Source organism: Carlito syrichta, unplaced genomic scaffold, assembly GCF_000164805.1.
Source record: "Carlito syrichta isolate Samal-C Ts95f unplaced genomic scaffold, Tarsius_syrichta-2.0.1 Scaffold308833, whole genome shotgun sequence".
NCBI classification, from domain to species: domain Eukaryota; kingdom Metazoa; phylum Chordata; class Mammalia; order Primates; family Tarsiidae; genus Carlito; species Carlito syrichta.
The window spans coordinates 41445-61916 of record NW_007252929.1 but is presented as its reverse complement, the minus strand read 5'-3'; the positions used below and the strand labels follow the sequence as shown (position 1 = coordinate 61916).

Sequence of the window (20472 nt, the reverse complement as noted above, 5' to 3'; positions counted from 1 at the left end):
TGGGGAGGTGGGGGAGAGCCGACCCGACGTGGAGCAGCCTGTGGCTCCGCCGCCGACCGGGGAAGGCTGATGCCGAGAACCGGCTTTTTCGGCGTCGCCACCCTCACCTCCCGCCCCGGGTGAAGGTCGCGGCGGGGCTGGCCCCTCGGCTTGCATCGTGGCCCTCCGCCATTCACCCTGAGTGGAGAGACCGCGGCGCTCGTGGTCCCCGCGCATCGCCGCGTGGGGCAGCCGCTGCGGGACGTGCAGAGGGTCGCTCCCGTCTCCCTCGCCCGGGAAGCTCCGCCCGCCAGGACCGAGCTCCTGCAAGCGGCGCCTTTTGAGAAAAAAGAATCGTGGCCACCAAGCAAGCCCGCATGTCAATATCGAACAGTTAGGTCCCTACAGTTGTGAGTCGTGTTTCTGCCTCCGCGTGAACAGTGTCCGTGACCGAGGGGACTTGCCGCGGCGGATGTGAAGTGCGCGGGGCAGGGGTCGGCCGCAGGCTGCGAGCCCCGCACCCAGAGCCCCCGAGGGGCAGAGAGGCATCAAGTGCCGGGCGCCGCGGCGCGCGCCCCTGAGCGGCGGGCGGGCGGGCGTGGCCGAGACCGAGCGATGCTCCGTGTCCTGCCCAGCTTCCCCGCGGTGCATTCAAATACAGACCCAGCAATTGAGGCTTTGGTTCTCATCTGTCCCAAAAAACGTTGTTTTGACTTTGGCGGGGGAGCGAAAAGTGACTTTTGAGCCCTCTCGGTTTTGATCATCTTTAAGTAGATGAATTCTGTGGTTTTTCCGTTTTTTTTTCTTTTTAAGGACAAAAGTTTGCTGTAAATAATAGAGCATCTTCAGGGCTTAAATTCACCTTCAAAGCAGTGACGTCTCCGGGTCCCACCGTTTGCATCGGAGCTGTCCACTTTAGTGTACTTTCCTCTATTTTTTTCCCTTTGGCTTTTCCATAAACAACGGAAACGGCAGAGGACTTCTTTGTTTTTAAATATCTAATCACCCATGTCTACAATTCCTTTCCCTTAAACTCTGACCAAAGTTTACCATTGCTACCTTGCTTCTTCACACTGTCCTGTGGCTCTAGTAAAATTATTTGTAGGGTTTTTGTTTTGTTTTGTTTTGTTTATTGATTGATAGTTACAAACAAGGAGTTATATGTTTGTGTGGCTTATGGCTTGAGTTTGCTTTTAGTGTCATGATTAGTAAAGCTTTGCTCTTTTTTTGCGTGAGAGGAGAATTTAAAAAGCCTCCTGGGTGTCTAAAAAGTTTTTAAAGGTTTAACTATTGGAAATACAGTAGGCCGCTCCAAGTATCTCCCTCCACAAAGTAGTCCTTCTGACCTCCCACGTTCTTTTGCTAAATAGCAGGTGTCTGGAAATGAGAAGTTAGATGAAGTGTGAAATGCCACAGTCTTATGTTTCAGCAATGCATGTTGTGATTGAAAAGCTGTGTGTAACCCAGTAGGTTTTGGCTTTCTTGTATCCTTCACTCATCTGTGAAGAAATATAAACTTGTGTATTCATGTTCCAGTTAACAATGGATACACCTGGGTCCTCAGAAGATAAACTTACTAGAAATACTGACATTTCTGATATTGTTAGTATTTTGCTCTCTCAGAGCAAATATCTTGGCAAGATATTAGCCCTGTTGTACTAAGGGAGTTGTTACCTCTGATAATCACCAGTGGGTGGTAGGAAAAAAAAAAAACCCACACAAGTTAATTCTGTTCTACTGAAATTTATAGCAGTGACATGGGAATCTTGGATTCTGTCTTATTTCTAGCGCAGCCATTACTCTACATGTTTGTGCAAATTATTTTCCTTTCTAAATCCCAACTTTTCAAATGTAAATTAGAATAATTATGCCATTATAACTTCTCTGCACACTTGCTTTCTAAATTTGAAACCTTTTTTGCATTAACAAATACAATTGAAGATTTCTTTCTTTCTTTTTTTTTGGTCAGAATTTCACTTTGTCCCCCAGGCTAAAGTGCAGTGGCACAGTCACGGCCACTGCAGTCAAGACCTGCTGGGCTCAGGTGATCTTTTCACCTCAGCCTTCTAAGTAGCCGGGACTACAGACTTACGCCACCACGCCTGGCCAATTTTTTGATTTATTGTAGAGATGAGATTTCGCCAAAGTTGCCCAGGCTGGTCTTGAACTCCTGGCCTCAGACACTTGTCTCATCTCGGCCTCCCAAAGTGCTGGAATTACAGGCATGAACTACCGTGGTTTATAACTGAAGATTTCTTAGTGGTGCTAAGTAATTCTCATGAAATATATATGACATATTCCTGGCAAAATAGCCAGGGAGTTGGGCTAAGACAGCCATGGAAATTCTGTGCCTAAAAGATAGCGCTGTAGTCAACAAGGGATTACTGCCTTTGCTCCTGGTTCTGGGTTAAACTTTGAGAAAATGGTCTTGCCTGAAATAAAAGAAGAAAAGGTTTGTAGAAATCAAAACAATCATATAAAGCATATTTTCACATGTCTATAAATAACAAACAAAACAAAGTCATATTACCCACGACACACCTTACAAACAGAACAATATCAAGACTTTTGAAGACTTTTGTCCCCATTTGATTCTATTTCTCTCTCTCATGGCCCCCAGGTTAACAACTATTTAAAATTTTGTATTTTAACATTCCTTTGATCTTATTTGTCGTTGCAACCCATGTGTATATCTTCCTAGCAAAATATTTTATTTTGCTTGTCTATGAACTTTAAGTAAATAAAAGCACACTAATGTATACTTTTTGCTTTTTTTTCCGTCTCAGTATTGTAGAATTTATCCATGTTGACTGGCTAGCTGTTAGTCATTAATTTTCACTGCTGTGGCTCATGGCTGTAATTCCAGCACTTTGGGAGGCCGAGGTGAGAGGATTACCTAAGTCCAGGGGTTGGAGATGAGCTTGGGCAACTTGGTGAGACCGCGTCTCTACAATAAATCAAAAAATTAGCCAGGCTGCTGCACTCCAGTCTGGATGACACAGTGAGACTCCTGACTCAAGGAAAAAAATTTCTTTTTTTCACTGTATAGTATTTCATTGTGTAATTACAACATTAAAGTAGATGCGAAGATAATGCCACTAAGATTCTTCTTTCAAAAAGTGGCTTGTTTCACATGCTGTGAGTATGGTCAACAGCCTTCAGCTGTCAGACTTTTCAAGGATTTCCTCAGCAGAGGGCTGCCTTATCCAACTTCACTCCATTTGGCGTATGGCCCACATCAGTGAGGGATTGAGGTGGCATTAAAAGGCTCAGCCCTTTTGACTTCATGTGGAACAACTCTGGCAATCCATTTCATTTCTGAAGCTTCTCCCACAGGGTACCCCAAGGTCACCTGAGGCTGTTGGACCCACATTGCCACTGGGCTTCTCCCCTTACCAGGACTTGCTTCCATCGCCTTCCTCTTACAGGTGTTAATTCCACTTTACTGAGCACTCTCAGGTACACATGCTGGGGACTATGTCTCAGAGTGTTTCTAGGAAACCCAACTTATTTTTCCAATGGGCGGCATTTGGGAGGTTTCCGGAATTTGCTATTAGTGTCAGTGCCTTCACTAACCACTGGTGCACACAGGCACAAATTTCTCTAGGATATATGTCTAAAAGTGGAGTTGTTGAGTCACAGGCTGTGAACATCTTCATCTTTCCTGGGTAGTGCAAATTGTCTTCCAAAGTGTTGCACTTATTAACACCCCCACTTGTGGTGTGGAAATGTTCTGATAATCTATATCCTCACAAGCCCTTGATAGTTCCAGATTTTATTTTTTGTCACACTGGTGGGACCAGTAGTTATTTCTTACTGCTCTGAGGTTGAGCATCTCTATGTGTTTATTGACCATTTGAATTTCCCTTTCTGTGAAATGTCTGTTCATCCTTTTGTCCATTAGCCATTCAATGTTGAATTTTCAGTGGTTATTTATATGTTCTTAATTCTGGTTCTTTGTTCATCATGTGTTGCAAATATTTTCTCAATCTGTCACTTGTTTTTTTTTTCAGATTGTGATAGTGTCTGATAAACCGCTCTCAATTTTAATGTAATTTGTGAGCTTTTTTTATAATTTTGATCTATTTTTGATCTTTAAGATAAATCTTCCCTGTTTAGGAGTCATGAAGACATTTTTAGTATTAACTTTTGAAAGCTTTATAGCTTTGCTTTTCACATTTTAATTTTAATCCACCTGGAATTAACTTTTGTGTGATATGACATAGGAATCCAATTGTATTGTTTTTCATATTAATAGCTAGTTGTTTCAGTATTAAGTAAATAGTTCTTCTGGTTCTCACTAACTGCAAAGCCACTTCTGTCGCACATCAAGACTTCCTTATATGTGTAGGCCTCGTTTTCTGGGTTCTTTGTTTTGCTCCTATGTCAACTTGATATGACAGCATCTTAAGAACTACATTTTATAATAAGTCTTGATAACTGGTATGGTCAGTCCTCTCACCTTAGTATTCTGCAGGAGCATCTTGACTATTCTATGCTCTTTGCTTTATATATGTATATATACACATGCACACGTATGTACACACACACACACGTATATAATATATATTTTTGAATCCACATGCAGTTCACCAAAAAACCAATTGGAATTTTAAGTTCATTGCCTCTATAGGTCAGCATGGAGAGAACTGACATCTTTACAATATTGAATCTTCTCAACTCTGAAGAAAGTATAGCCTGCTATTTATTTATATCTTCTTTAATGACTCTTTAATCAGTCTTAGAATTTTCTCCATGAAGGTTTGGTACACTTTTTGCTAGCTTTATTCCTAGGTAATTATTTTTTGTTGTTCTCATAAATAGTACATTTAAATATATTACTTGTTCTAACTATTGCTGGTATAGAGAAATACAAAAGATTTTACATGTTGATTTTTGTATCTAATGCTTAATTCCTTGTTGAGATGGATTACACCTTCAAGAAACTAAGAGCTGTGTTATGTAAATTTTCTAAAATTTAAATGTCATTTGCATTTAAGACTGGAAAGATATTGGTTTTCTTGCTTGCTTTGATTAGTCTTGGATATATGACATACCAGCTCCAAATATCGTTTGATATTCATCCATTCATCTTGCCAGGGAAGTGAAATCTTTTAACCAGGTGATTTATTCAGGAGTAATTATTTGTTGTTGCTGCCTTCTGTATACTCCTGGATTTGAGGAGCTGCCTTAGTCACATTATTTTCACCTGTTTCAGTATTCTCTTGCCACTATCCTTCCTTTTCAATTTTCTTTCCTTTACTTGAATAGTCTCCTTTCCTAATTCTCGTTTCTCTTTTTATTGCTTTTTAATTAATCATCCCACTCTTGCTTTTTCTCATTTTATTCAGAATACAAAATATAACTCACATCATGATGTTTACTTCATAGGTTTAGGAATTATAATATCTGGTCATGTTGAGCCTGAGGATTGATGTGAATTATTTACAGAATTGAAATGTCATGGGTCTAAATCATGTTTTATTACCTCTTCATCTATGTATTGGGAACTAGTTCAGATTTTTGTACAAGGATGTATGACTTTCCTCCCTATGTATGGTCACTGGGAAGACAAGAAATACTTTTATTTGATTTTTGTCTCTTAGTAGTTTGGGATAAAATTTACACATTTGGCAAACATCTTTCTGTAAAGTGAAATCAATTTTTTTTTTTTTTGGCAAAGAATAGATTGAAATGAATGGGAATGTCTGGCAAATTAGCCTCTGTTTCATATGAGCCATAATTTGCTAAGATCTTTAATATATCTAGATGTTCTCTTTTGTAGATTTACTTATGCACCTATCTATCAAAATGCTGCATTTTTTTCTTCACGAGCACGGAGTACTCTACTGTAAAATCAAACCACATTTCCTCATTTGAAATTGCTAAACTTCCTTCTCTGGACTTTCCAGTGATGAACTACTGGGAGAAGAGTCAGAATGAATAAGCAAAGAGAGTATTGACTACTTCTTTTAAAAGGATGTGTTAAAACATGAGCAACTAATCTGGGGAGGGAAGGCTGATGGGTTAATAAGTATATGGTGAGACATTGGTGTCTGGATTTCCAACATTGCCAAATTTGTCCATTTCAAGTGCCCTTAAAATGTGAACCATGTACTTAACTGCAGTGTTATTCAAGCATGCAGCTATTGCCCAATGTACCCATGAAAGCATTATATTTATTTCTTTCAACTCTGTCTGCTATGGTTATATTATAAGAAGGCCCTAGTTATGCTTTATAATGAATATTGCTTAATATGTAATATAAATATGTAGTTCAGTGGTTCTCAGCCCTGGCTGTACATTAGTTTCACGTGGGAAACTTAAAAGCACATACATCCACACCAGAGAGTGGGCCCACACTAACCTAATAAAACCAGAATATCTTGGGTAGGGCTTGTGGTTAAATGTTTTTCTTAGCAAGATTTTTTTCTTTCTTTTTTTCTTTTAGAGACAGGGTCTTGCTCTGTCACCCAGGCTGGAGTATAGTGGTGCAATCATGACTCACTGCAACCTCTACCCTTTGGGCTTGAGCAATCCTCCCACCTCAGCCTCCTGAGAAGCCAGAACTTCAGGCATGCACCACCATGCCTGCCTAATTTTTAAAATTTTTTTGTAGAGATGTCATCTCACAATGTTGCCCAGGCTAGTCTTGAACTTCTGGCCTCAAGCAATCCTCCTGTCTCAGCCTCCTGAAGCTTTGGGATTTTTTTTTTTGTTTTTTGAGTTGGAGTCTCACTCTGTCACCCAGACTGGAGTGCATTAGCCAGTTACTGCCACTGCAGCATCGACCTGCTGGATTAAGGTGATCCTTCTGCCTCAGCTTTCCAAGAAGCTGGAACCACAGGCATGCACCACCATGCCTGCCTAATTTTTAAAATTTTTTTGTAGAGATGTCATCTCACAATGTTGCCCAGGCTAGTCTTGAACTTCTGGCCTCAAGCAATCCTCCTGTCTCAGCCTCCTGAAGCTTTGGGATTTTTTTTTTTGTTTTTTGAGTTGGAGTCTCACTCTGTCACCCAGACTGGAGTGCATTAGCCAGTTACTGCCACTGCAGCATCGACCTGCTGGATTAAGGTGATCCTTCTGCCTCAGCTTTCCAAGAAGCTGGAACCACAGGCATGCACCACCATGCCTGCCTAATTTTTAAAATTTTTTTGTAGAGATGTCATCTCACAATGTTGCCCAGGCTAGTCTTGAACTTCTGGCCTCAAGCAATCCTCCTGTCTCAGCCTCCTGAAGCTTTGGGATTTTTTTTTTTGTTTTTTGAGTTGGAGTCTCACTCTGTCACCCAGACTGGAGTGCATTAGCCAGTTACTGCCACTGCAGCATCGACCTGCTGGATTAAGGTGATCCTTCTGCCTCAGCTTTCCAAGAAGCTGGAACCACAGGCATGCACCACCATGCCTGCCTAATTTTTAAAATTTTTTTGTAGAGATGTCATCTCACAATGTTGCCCAGGCTAGTCTTGAACTTCTGGCCTCAAGCAATCCTCCTGTCTCAGCCTCCTGAAGCTTTGGGATTTTTTTTTTTGTTTTTTGAGTTGGAGTCTCACTCTGTCACCCAGACTGGAGTGCATTAGCCAGTTACTGCCACTGCAGCATCGACCTGCTGGATTAAGGTGATCCTTCTGCCTCAGCTTTCCAAGAAGCTGGAACCACAGGCATGCACCACCATGCCTGCCTAATTTTTAAAATTTTTTTGTAGAGATGTCATCTCACAATGTTGCCCAGGCTAGTCTTGAACTTCTGGCCTCAAGCAATCCTCCTGTCTCAGCCTCCTGAAGCTTTGGGATTTTTTTTTTTGTTTTTTGAGTTGGAGTCTCACTCTGTCACCCAGACTGGAGTGCATTAGCCAGTTACTGCCACTGCAGCATCGACCTGCTGGATTAAGGTGATCCTTCTGCCTCAGCTTTCCAAGAAGCTGGAACCACAGGCATGCACCACCATGCCTGCCTAATTTTTTTTTGATTTATTGTAGAGATGAGGTCTCGCTGCCCAGGCGGGTCTCGAACCCGCGGGCTCAGGCAATCCACTCACCTCAGCCTCCCAAAGCGTGGGATTACAGGCTGAGCCACTGAGCCCGGCAGCTTTGGGATTATAGGCATGAGCCACCACACCTGACCAGCAAGATTTCTTGTAAAGGAGTTTTTTATCCTAGCTGAGACCTTTTAAGTGTACTTTTGTGAAGTTCTCTCCCAACATCCTTATCATCTTGAAAAAAAAAATGCTTCTCAAAATATTGACATACTTCATTCCAGGAGTTTTAATCATGTGCAGGCTGAAAAAATAACTCACTAAAATTCTCTTTAGTTGTCTACAAAAATCTACCTTAAAAGGATTTTTGAGTAAATACTCATGTTTCTATTGTAAGTTTGATGTAGGACACTTAATCTGTTGTTCTGTTTACCTTGTTCTAGGTTTGACATAAGTCTGTGCCACTTTTTTGCTGTAAGATATTGGCCAAGTATCTTTACCTCATTGACACTCAACTGTTTCATTGGCACTGCAGGCCTTATATACCTTATGCAGTGTGGATGAGATAGAAATGAGAATTCTCTAAATTGTGAAGTATATTTAGCTGTAAGTTAATTGTTTACATCCTATTCTTCTAAGAGACCATTATTATTATTAAAAAATAATAATTATCCTTATTTTTTAATCAGTGTAAAGTGTATCTGACAGCTCAACAGGCATTTCAATATGTACTGAAAGATGTATATACCCATATATAAAAAACAGGTCCACAATGCCTTTTCCTGTGAGGGGGGGGAGAAAAGAGATTCCAGGATGATGCCTATATTCCAGTGAAACCTGCTTGTCATCTCTAAATGTTTCCCACCTCCAACTTCAGTGCTGGTGTCCAGCTCACCAATTATCCTTATTTTTTCATCCTATTTTTTTCTTTTATGTTAGGAATACTAACTAAAATTTGCTTTGAGTTGCAGGATATTTCACATCGTTTTTTTCTGAATATTAGAATTTGTTATAAACAATGTAATAATATTTTAACACCTGAAATGCACTATTCATATATGGGTCAAGTTTAAACAATTTTGGATAACTTTTGAGGCAATTGGGAAAGTATACATTTCTCCTCGGTAGTGATGATAGCAATCAATGGTATATCTAGCAATGTTTAAGTTCTTTAATTGTAGAATTAGGATAATGATCCTAAAATTTTATAAGAAAGATTATCAGTTAATTTATAAATTAAATGTTTTGTGTAAATGTTTTATGTCCATCAAAATACGGCTTTCATACAGAAAAGTAAATGAGTGTACAACTCAGTTAATTTTCACTAATTGAAATACACTTCTGTAACTAGCACTTAGAGCAGGAAAGAAAACATTAGTAGCATCTCAGAGGTCTTTCATGCAGCCTTTCCAGCAGTCACTTATCTAACATTGTGTATTGCCTGCTTTTGAATCTTTTATATAAATTGAAAAATTGTTTGTACTTTTTTTTTTTTTTTTTTTGCTGGTGAGGGAAGTTCTTTTGCTCAATTATTTATGTGTATGTTATAGGATGTTGATTCATTTTCATTTTTATATTGTATTCTATTGTTTGGAGATACCACAATTTATTCGTTTTTCACTTGATGGATATTTTGGGTTTCCAGTTTGGGTTATTTAGGAACCACAGTACTATAGACATTCTTATATGTGTCTTTTGTTGACTTTCAATTTATACTTCCTTTAACTGTGCATGAGAGTTTCAATTCACATTTTTTGCCATCATGTGATATTAAAGCACAATAAGTCAAGGATGCATGTTATAACTTTTAGTATAACTGAAAAGAATAGCAAAAGAACATATAGCTGAGAAGTTAATAGGAGAAAGAAATAACACCTTGAAAGAAACTTGGCAGGGGAAGTGGGAAATTTTGAAGACACTTTTTCTCTACTCTGACTTAGTACTTTCCACTCCCAGCTCTTTTCCCTCTCCCTCTCCTTGGGTCCTAGGTCCATAATACTGCAGGAACCTTTTGGTGGGGCTACCTTGGCAGTGGGAGAGCCCCATTTCAGTGCTAATTCACTGACTGTTGACCCAACAGCACCAGTCTATGGGGGAAAACAGAACAGAAAAGTTGGTACTTTCTTTGTCTTTTTTCTCTAGAAAATGAAACTTCATTTATTTAAAACTTTCTTATAGCATCACAATAAGTGATTAAAGGCTTGATTGTTACTTTCTTTTTTATCTTATAACTTTAATTGACTACTCAGACACCTGGTAGCTAAGCTGCGTGCCTAACTGTTTAATCCACCAGGAAATTATAACAGCTCTAAATTTGTATGCTTCTAATAATGTAGCCTCAAAATACATCAAGCAAAAGCTAACAGATACTTGAAATTTATTGTAGTGTATCATACAGAAAAGTTTATAGTCAAGAGTATACAGCTCAGTGAGTTGTTGCAAAGTGAGCATATCAGCAGACCCAAGACATACATTACCAACACCTAGGAAGATTCCCTTGAGATGCTTCCCAATCACCTCTCCTTTCCTCTTCTACTACTGTTCTCACTTCTAACAAAATAATTACCTTGCTTATTTTAAACTTTATATAACAGAATCACCAGTATATACATAGTTGTACTTCTTTCCTAATATTATATTTGGTTTTAGACAGCTACTTAGTGTTAACTTGTTATTATCATCATTTCAGATGCATTAGAAAATAATTCTGAGAGCTTACGTGTACTAAATGTTGAAAGAAATGGAAATATTATTTATACCTATAAGGTACGTGTATATTCTCTCTTCTTTATTGTTGTAAAACATATATAATATAAAATTTACTATTTTCACCATAAATGGTCTCTTCTTAAGGAATGTTGTATTTTGTAGAGGGATAATTAATAAGACTTGTTAGCATTTAGTCTTTAACATATGGCCTTAAGTTTTGGGGTATGAGATTGAATAGGTGATTGAAATTTAGTCTTATGAGATGTTTTCTAATTTTTAAATAAAAATAAAATAAAATAAAAATAAAAATAAAATAAAAAACTTAATGGGCACATTTGACACAGTACTTGAAAATTTTAAATAAATGAACAGTTTCATTTTCTAGAGAAAAAAGACAAATAAAATATATTTAAACCTAACTAATGTGTTACATTTTTATCTTTGAGAAATGTTAAATATGATTATTCTGTCTATTCAGATTTTGATACGTTTGATTTTGGGGGACATTATTTGATGTGTTTTCAATGTTGTATTCTTTTTTGTTTTTGAGTTGAAATCTCACTCTCACCCAGGCTGGAGTGCAGTGGCACACTGCTCACAGTCACTGCTGCCTTGACCTGCCGGGCTCAGGCAATCCTTCCATCTCAGCCTTCTAAGTAGCTGGAACTACAGACATGTGCCACCACACCCAGCTAAGTTTTGATTTATTGTAGAGACGAGGTCTCACCATGTTGCCCAGGCTGGTCTTGAACCCGTGGGCTCAGGCAATCCTTTCGCCTCTGCCTCCCAAAGTCCTGGATTGAAGGCGTGAGCCATTGCACCTGGCTTTTGATGTTGTATTCTAAGGAAAATTTAACTTTATTTGATAACTTTACATTAGTAGAGATACATGAATGAATACATTCAATGGCCAGTTTGCTTTGCACAGGTGTATCACTGTACTTTTTTTAGTTAAAAGTATATTACTTGCCTGGTGTGGTGGCTCACACCGGTAATCCCAGCACTTTGGGAGGTGGAGGCAAGAGGACTGCCTGAGCCCATGAGATTGAGACCAGCCTGGGCAACATGGTGAGACCTCATCTTTACAATAAATCAAAAAATTAGCTGGGCGTGGGGGCGCAGGCCTGTAGTTTCAGCTACTTGGAGGGCTGAGTCAAAAGGATCGCCTAAGCCCAGCAGGTCAAGGCTGCGGTGGCCGTGAGCCTGCCACTGAACTACAGCCTAGGTGATAGCGTGAGACTCTGACTCAAAAAAAAAATTATTACTTTAGGTTTTGTCTAAGGACGTGACCTTTAAGGAGTTGCATGATTCAAATTTTACTTAAAAGAATTTCACAGGCTTGTTCTAGCCATTCCCATTATTCATCATACATATTCTCAAGGATATAAATGGAGGTACAAAAATATTTATTCCTTCACCATACTCAGTACTACTAGACACAGTCCCTCAGACTCACTGAACTGTACACTGTTGATCCATTTCATTCTTTAACCCCAAACGACTAGCTGAATCGGGTTCAGCCCTTTCTGACATGCACAGCAAGCTTTCTTTGGAAAGCTTATTACTAATACAAGTTGGAAATATTGCAGATTTGTTTTAAAACTAGTAATGTTATAACTTCCTAAACAATGGTGTTTAATAAACATATGGTTAATTTTTTAGGACAATAAGGGAAATGTCTTCTTTGGATTATATGATTGCCAAACCAGACAAAGCAAGGTAAACATCACTGTAAATCATAAGATTACTCATTGGTTACTTTACTGTTTTTAAAGTTTTCCTTTGTCTGGATATAAATTCTTATTTATTTTCTAAAAATTTAGCTTGTATTTCTTTGCCTTTCTCCTCTTCTTTTACTATCTCCTTGGCCCTATTTTCTTAAAAATATGCAAGGACTCCTCAACCAAAAAAGTCAGCTGAAGTCTCTTAGTCTTTTGAGATTTACGTAAAGTTGACTGAAACAATTATCTAATATTCTGTGAGAAAGTAGGAAGTCCAATGCCTTCCTCGAGATTTGTGCTCTCCAAGTCATCTCATTATGACCTCTAGATCTGAGTTCCACTTCTTAACCTTTGCTTGTCTTGCTTCTCATTACTTCTCACTGATTCAGCTATGGAACTCAGCTTCCTTTCCTTAGATTTTCTCCAAACTACTCTCATAAGGCATTGATGGATGTGACAGGCTTTGTTCTAATTCTTAAGGCAAATGGAAGGGAGTCATTTTGTGCCTATGTATTATAAAAACAACTTAGAATTGAATTTTAAACATCCTTGAATGTAAATGTCCTTTTTCAATTTTTGATTTTCTCACTGCTAACCTTACTCTTCAGGTTTCCAATATATTTCTTGGTTAATGCTCTATTTTTCCCCATTCTTTCACCCCTTTTACCCTCATTCATTCTCTCAGTCATTCACTGATCCAACAAATATGCATTCAGTGTTTCCCCTATCAGGTGCTAGACACACGATGGTGACCAAGACAAGCCTTGTCACAATACAATCTAGGGAGTGAGATAAACAATAAAATCTCCAGTTTTTAGTGCAATCTTTAGCTTAATTTCTATGTAGTATGTATTCCAAGAAGATGAGTTTACAGAAGACATCATAGTCTGACTTCTGTCAATCTGGTTCTGGTGCCTACTACTGTCTTTTGTGGACATATTTACTTCTACCAAGATTGTAAGCACTTGAGAGTAAGGAGCATTTTGCATACTAGTGTGTTTCATTGCCATCACATTTAGTTTCTGGTGTTGTGAGTGGTAGGAATTCAGTGAGTGTTTTTCAACAAGTTAATAGTGATAGATTCTCTCCAGAGTGGCTGTTTTCCAAATTTTTTCCAGTGACAAAGATTCTTTTGATTTCAAAATATGGAGGTTAGTCCAGAAAATACATTGGGCAAAGGATAAATTAATGGGAGCTTTAAACTGGCCTTTGTAAATAGGCAATTCTTGCTTCCGAACCAGTCATTACGCAAATCCTCTCTTTTTTTTTTTTTTGAGTTGGAGTCTCACTCTGTCGTCCAGATTGGAGTGCAGTGGCCGCTCCTGGCTACCGCAGCCTCGACTTGCTAGGCTCCGGCGATCTTTTCGCCTCAGCCTTCCAAGTAGCCAGAATTACAGGCATGTGCTACCATGCCCGGCTGATTTTTTGATTTATTGTAGAGATGAGGTCTCACTGCCCAGGCGGGTCTCGAACCCATGGGCTCAGGCAATCCACTCACCTCAGCCTCCCAAAGGCGCGGGATTACAGGCTGAGCCACCGAGCCCGGCTACACAAACCCTCTCTTTCTCCCATATCTCTCTCACATACAAACCGTTAACAATCCATATGTGTTTTATTGGCCTTTTGCTGGTTTTATTGATGGAGTGGATTTGCATGCGAAATATAGTTGAATTTTAAAATTCTTTTCAAGTACTATGCTTCTCCGTGGAAAGTTGCTACCAGGAGAAAGATGGTGCCATCAAGAGAAAGAATCTTTCTCTTGTAATAGAACTTCGGGATGGAATAATGGACCTGGGCCTTAATACTTATCTATCCTTTCCTCAATGTTTTTATTTATTTTTATTTGATTTTGAAAAACTACTATAGCAATATCCTGTGTACCCTTCAATCAGTTTTCTCCAATTGTTACATCCTGTGTAACTATAGCACAATATTAAAACCAAGAAAGTAACACTGGTAGAATGTGTGTGTATAATTCTGTACCATTTCATCACTTGTGAAGATTCCTGTAATCACCACTGCAGTCAAGATACAGAATTATTTTATCACCACAAAGATCTACTGGTGTTGACATTTTACCCGTTTGAATGAGCTGTAGAACCCTTACCTCCTTTTAAGTCCCTTTACCTTTCCCCATTTGCAGTGTCTTCAATATTTCCTCTACATTCTTTAAGATCCATATCAGAACCGGGTGCGGTGACTCATGCCTGTAATCCCAGCACTTTGGTAGGCAGAGGTAAGAGAATTGCCTGAGCCCAGGGATTTGAGACCAGTTTGGGCAACATGGTGAGAACTAGTCTCTGCAATAAATCAGAAAATTAGCTGGGCATGCTTGTAGTTCCAGCTACTTGGAAGGCTTAGTTGGAAGGATCACCTGAACTCAGCAGGTTGAGGCTGTGATGGCTGTGAGCATGTCACTGCGCTCCAGCCAGGGCAACAGAGTGAGATGCCAACTCCAAAAAAAAAAAAAAAAAAGTCCATATCAGATAGTGTTACACTTTTTGCCCTGATTGCCAAGTGTAACTTAGAAAACATAGAGGAGAGGGAAAGTCTATTGTGTTCCCCCATATTTTTGCTCTTTTCATTGTTCTTTTTTCCTTCCTGATGTTCTAATATTCCTCTTTTATTATTTTTCTCTTTCAAGAACATTTTTAGCCATGATTTTAGGGGTAAGTATGCTAATGACATATCCTTGTAGTTTTCTTCATCTGAGAATATCTTTATTGCTTTCATTCCTGAAGGATAATTTTGCCAAATATAGAATTCAGGATTATCAGTTGTTTCCATTCTGCCCTTGAAAAATGTTGTGCCACTTCTTTCTGGCTTCCGTGGTTTCTCATGAGTTATCTGTTTGTCTTTTGAATTGTTTTTCACCTTATAAATAAGGTATCATTTTTTGTTTCTTGCTGCTTTCAATTTTTTTTTTTTTGCCTTTGTCCTTAGTTTTCTGAAGTTTTATTATGATTTTCTTGGTGTGAATTTGTTTGGGTTTCTCCTATTTTGGATTTACTCAGCTTATTGAATCTCTATTCTCTTGTCAAATTTGGGACATTTTCAGTCATCAGTCATTATTTCTTCAAATGGTTTATTTTTATTATTTTATTTTATTTTTATTTTAAAGATGTGGAGCACAATGCAGGGTTAGGTATACGGCTTTTTTTATTTTAAAGTTTCACTGTTTTTCCTCTCTTTTTATGGATTCTGATTACACAAATGTTAAATCTTTTGTTAAAGTCTCACAGACCTTTGAGATTCTATTCCTTTTTTTTTTTTTTTTTTTTTTGAGTTGGAGTCTCACTCTGTTTCCCAGACTGGAGTGCAGTGGCCGCTCCCGGCCACTGCAGCCTCGACCTGCCAGGCTCCGGCGATCCTTCCGCCTCAGCCTTCCGAGTAGCCGGAACTACAGGCATGTGCTACCACGCCCGGCTGATTTTTTGATTTATTGTAGAAATGAGGTCTCACTGCCCAGGTGGGTCTCGAACCCACGGGCTCAGGCTGTCCACTCACCTCAGCCTCCCAAAGGCACGGGATTACAGGCTGAGCCACCAAGCCCGGCCTGATTCTATTCCTTTTTATTCCTGTTTATTTTCTTTCTGTTGTTTCAGATTAGGTAATTTCTATTGTTTTATCTTCAGGTTCACTGATTTTTCTGTCCTTGCCACTATGTTGTTGTGTTTATTCATTGAGATTTTATTTTAAAAAATGGTTATTGGCCGGGCACAGTGGCTCACACTGATAATTCCAGCACTCTGGGAGGCAGAGGCAAGAGGATTGCCTGAGCCTAGAGGTTTGAGACTAGACTGGGCAACTTGGTGATAAAAAAGTTAACTGGGTGTGGTGGTGTGCACCTATGTTTCCAGCTACTTGTAAGGCTGAGGCGGAAGGGTTGCCTGAGACCAGCAGGTCGAAGCTGTGTTCGCCATGTGTGCCACTGCACTCAAGCCTGGGTAACAGAGTGAGACTCTGACTAAAAAAAAAAAACAACCACCACCAAAAAAACCAGTTATTGTATTTTTAATGGTTACCATATTTTTCAGTTGTGAAATTTCCTTTTTTCCTTTATATGTTCTGTCTCCTTGTTGAGACTAAAAGGTGGCTGTTTTAACATTTTTGTCAGAGAATTCTAATACCTGTGTCATCCTATTGTTTTTTTCTCATTCAACTTGAGATTTTCCTGGTTCCTGGCATGAGGTATGATTTTTAGTCATATCTCAGACATTTTGAGTATTATGTTATGAGACTCTGAATCCTATTTAAATCTTCTCTTTTAGCATGCCTCCTCTGATATTACATCTGCTTGAGGAATGGCGGGGAGCACAACCTCATACTGCTAGATAGGAGTGGAGATCAGTTTCACATGTGGGCTCCTTTGAACCACAGTGGGCAGAGGTACCTTGTTATGGGTAGACAGGTGGGATTTCAGGTTCCCATCTGGCCTCCACTGATAATACCACAGGAGAAGAGTAGGGTAGAGGGAAGGCAGATAGAGGCCTCATCATCATTGGGTGTTAGTGAAAGTTCTGGCTTCCTATTTAGCCACCTCTGACACCATCCCAGCGAGGAGGAGGAAGAGGAGAGGCAACTTTGTAATGCGGAGTTGGAGTATAGGATTCTCATATGGCTTTGCTGACGCTCTTGTGGGGGAAAGCTCATGACACTGGGCTTAGATGAAAGTTCTGATTTCCTGCTTGGTCTTCTTTGATACTCTTCTTGCAGGAGTGAAAAGGGTGCCTTGCTATAGCTGGGCAAAGGCAGGAGTCTAGGCTGCCACTCAGCCTTTGCTGGTAGAGGGGCATTGGGGGTTGTATTTTTTTCCATGGTGTTTGGCTGGAGTAGGGTGGTTATAGTCTAAAAGTTTTCTGTCTTGCTACATTTTCCCTTCCCTGTTCCTTTGGCTAGAGAAAGTGGGTATGTGTTTGTTTTTGTCTGCTCCTGTCAGCATTTCTGTGGCTTTCACTTCTTTAGATCCAAGTCTAGGATGTATGATGCAAGAGGGAAATCCAGGGAACTTGTCATTGTGTAATTCCTCAGGTCCTGAGGTCCCTAGAAAGTCTGCCTTTTTCTCTGTACTTTTCAGTCTTCTTAACTTTGCTTTATATATAATGCTCAAGGATTTGAAACTGTACTTAGTGAGAGAAAGAGGGAGAAGAGGGCTGACTCCACCTTGGTATCTCTCTCTCGGTGAAGTTTTGACTGAGTGATCTTTCCTTTCAATAGCCAGATGGGAAGCAACATATATGCATAAATGGGCGAGTTTCTAATGGCTTTCCTTCCTCACCTTCTCTCGTCTATTTCTTCTACTCCCTTTCATGCAGGCCTTACCTGTTAGTGCATTTAAGAGTGGATGTGACCTAAGCTGGTTAAATTCGAGTGAATAATGGACTTTGCTGGGAATATGGAGCAGGCACTCTTCTCTTTTCCACTGGGTTTGGTGGTAAATGAATTTACTGGGTTGGAACTGCTGTGGTTTTGGAGAATAGAACTTGCAGCTCTATTGTATGGAGACTGAAAAGAATATTGAACCCAGAAATCTAAGAGAGTGAATTTCTCCAACTCTGGATAAGCCAGTGCTGAAGACATATATGCTGTACCATTCAATTTTCTGAGCTGCTGTTATCTTTTTTGCATAAACTAGGTTGGGGAAGATTTTTTGGTGCTTACAAATGAAGAATTCTGATACTTGTATACTTTTGACTTAGAAATTTCATTTTGAGGTTTTGATTCTATAGAAATGCCTGCACAAATTCACAAAGATGTGTGTAAAAGGAAGTTTATTGGATTATTATGGTACCTGAAAGTAGGAGGCAAATTAAATGTCCATCAGTAAGTTCTTTGCAAATTGACACAACCATTGAAGGATTAAGAAGTCTACAGATGTGTAGGGGAACAGGAGGCTCTCCAAAACATTGTTACACAACAAAAGCAAGTTGTCAGAATAATACATTCCATTTATGTTTTGAAAAAAACTTGCAAGAAAACTATGTATTCTAAATACACAAATATATATATTGAAAATTCATTTTTAATATTTTATTTTATTTTTTGAGTTGGAGCCTCACTCTGTTGCCCAGGCTGGAGTGCAGTGGCACACTCACGGCCACTGCAGCCTTGACCTGCTGGACTCAGGTAATCCTTCTACTTCAGCCTTCCAAGTAGCTGGAACTACAGGCGTGTACCACCACACTCAGCTAATTTTTTGATTTATTGTAGAGATTGGGTCTCGCCAAGTTGCCTGGACTGGTCTTGAACCTGTGGGCTGAGGCAATCCTCTTGCCTCTGCCTCTCAAAGTGCTGGGATTACAGGTATGAGCCATCATCATGCCAGGCCGAAAACTCATTTTTAAAGCTCTGGAAGGCTACAGAACAAATTAGAAACATGCTTTTTTTTTCTTTTTGGAAGGTAGTTAAGATTGAGTTTAATGGAGTGTTTATAACTTTTGACTTTTTATTTGGTAGTGTTTGCATTTTTAAACACTGAGACTATACTCATGTTATTTTATAATTAAAAGGATAAAGCATTTGAAATTTGAATACCTCCATTTTTCTTACTTATCCAAAATTCCTCAAAGCAAGGTCAAAGGGAAACAAAAATTTGCACATGAATTTGGTACCTTCTTATTAATTGAAAGTTCGCTTTTTAAAACCAATTGCTCTCCAGCTTTCCCAACATTTTCCACCAGCCATAAGGTTCTAGTGTGTTCTCAGTGCTACATGTGTAGCACTCATAACCTTCTTAATACTTATGCTATTTACTGTTTCTCTTAGCCTATTCTCCTAGTCTGAGGTCTAAGACTCTCTTTCCTTTATCCTCTGAGTGTACTTTAAGAGGGCTTGCATAATGTAACTGTGATTTTTCTCTAGTTCCTTAATCTGCACATCACATCTTTCTTCCATGTGGTCATTTTCATTTTCTTTAATACTTAAGAAAATAGAATCTTGCGACATTTAGAATATTTTAAACAATATCCAAAAAAAGAAAAAAAGAAAGGATTAAAAATAGAGGACGATTTTGCCAGTCCTCTAAATATGAAATTCCTACAGGAGATGCACTCATGACATCCTCTAAGACATAACTAATGATTTTATAAGTTGTATACATTCGGCTGGGCTCGGTGACTCAGCCTGTAATCCCACGCTTTGGGAGGCTGAGGTGAGTGGATTGCCTGAGCCTGCGGGTTCGAGACCTGCCTGGGCAACTTGGCAAGACCTCACCTCTACAATAAATAAAAAAATTAGCTGGGCGTGGTAGTGCACACCTGTAGTTCCAGCTACTTGGAAGGCTGAGGCGGAAGGATCTCCGGAGCCCAGCAGGTCGAGGCTGCAGTGACTGGGAGTGGCCACTGCACTCCAGTCTGGGCAACAGAGTGAGACTCCAACTCAAAAAAAAAGTTGTATACTTTCATTAAAACTTTACTTACATCAGTCATTTTAATAGCTAACATTGAGTGCTTATTGTGTGTGACAGACATTGTACTAAAGAGCTTCATGTAGATGATCTTACATGATCCTTCTAACAATTCCATAACGTAGGTATTATGACTCCTATTTTACAGAGGGAGGATGGAAAGTCACAAGGGTAGCAAGTGACGGAGTCAGGATTTGAACCTGGGTCTAGTTGGAATCCATGGTCTGTGCTCTTAACCACTATGCCTGATTGTTTCATGGTTAAGTTTCAGTGCCAAACATGGCCAACAATAGCAAACTTTTTTTTCATGAAGAATAATCTGGAATGTCTCAGCATGGCTAAACTAGTTAATTGATGGTTCTTTAATAAAATATTTTGTCCCAGTAATACTTAACGTAGAACTTAATGGGAATTTATATTTCTATAATTGTTATTTAACATGGAACTTCAAATTAAAAAATACTTTTGTTTTAATAGCATCTGTATACCTTCGAGAAAGACTTGCAAGTTGTCAGTTGCTCTGTCAACAGTGAGAGAACTTTACTTGGTAAGTTGAACTCTTATTGCTACTTGTCAAGGACTGAAATATATCTTTTTTTTTTTTGAGTTGGAGTCTCACTCTGTTACCCAGACTGGAGTGCAGTGGCCGCTCCTGGCCACCGCAGCCTTGACCTGCTGGGCA

General features: G+C 39.3%; 1 protein-coding gene across 1 annotated transcript in view; it reads left to right on the top strand.

Moving 5' to 3' along the window:
- Positions 1 to 594: 594 nt before the first annotated feature.
- Positions 595 to 20472, top strand: part of GSAP (gamma-secretase activating protein) — a gene marked incomplete at its 3' end in the record, with an annotated part of 61156 nt that continues 41278 nt past the window's right edge. Inside the window, exons 1-3 of the mRNA XM_021716519.1 lie at positions 595 to 712; positions 10645 to 10721; positions 20268 to 20337. Coding sequence (XP_021572194.1) covers positions 595 to 712; positions 10645 to 10721; positions 20268 to 20337 — 265 coding nt within the window. The remainder of the gene's footprint in view (positions 713 to 10644; positions 10722 to 20267; positions 20338 to 20472) is intronic.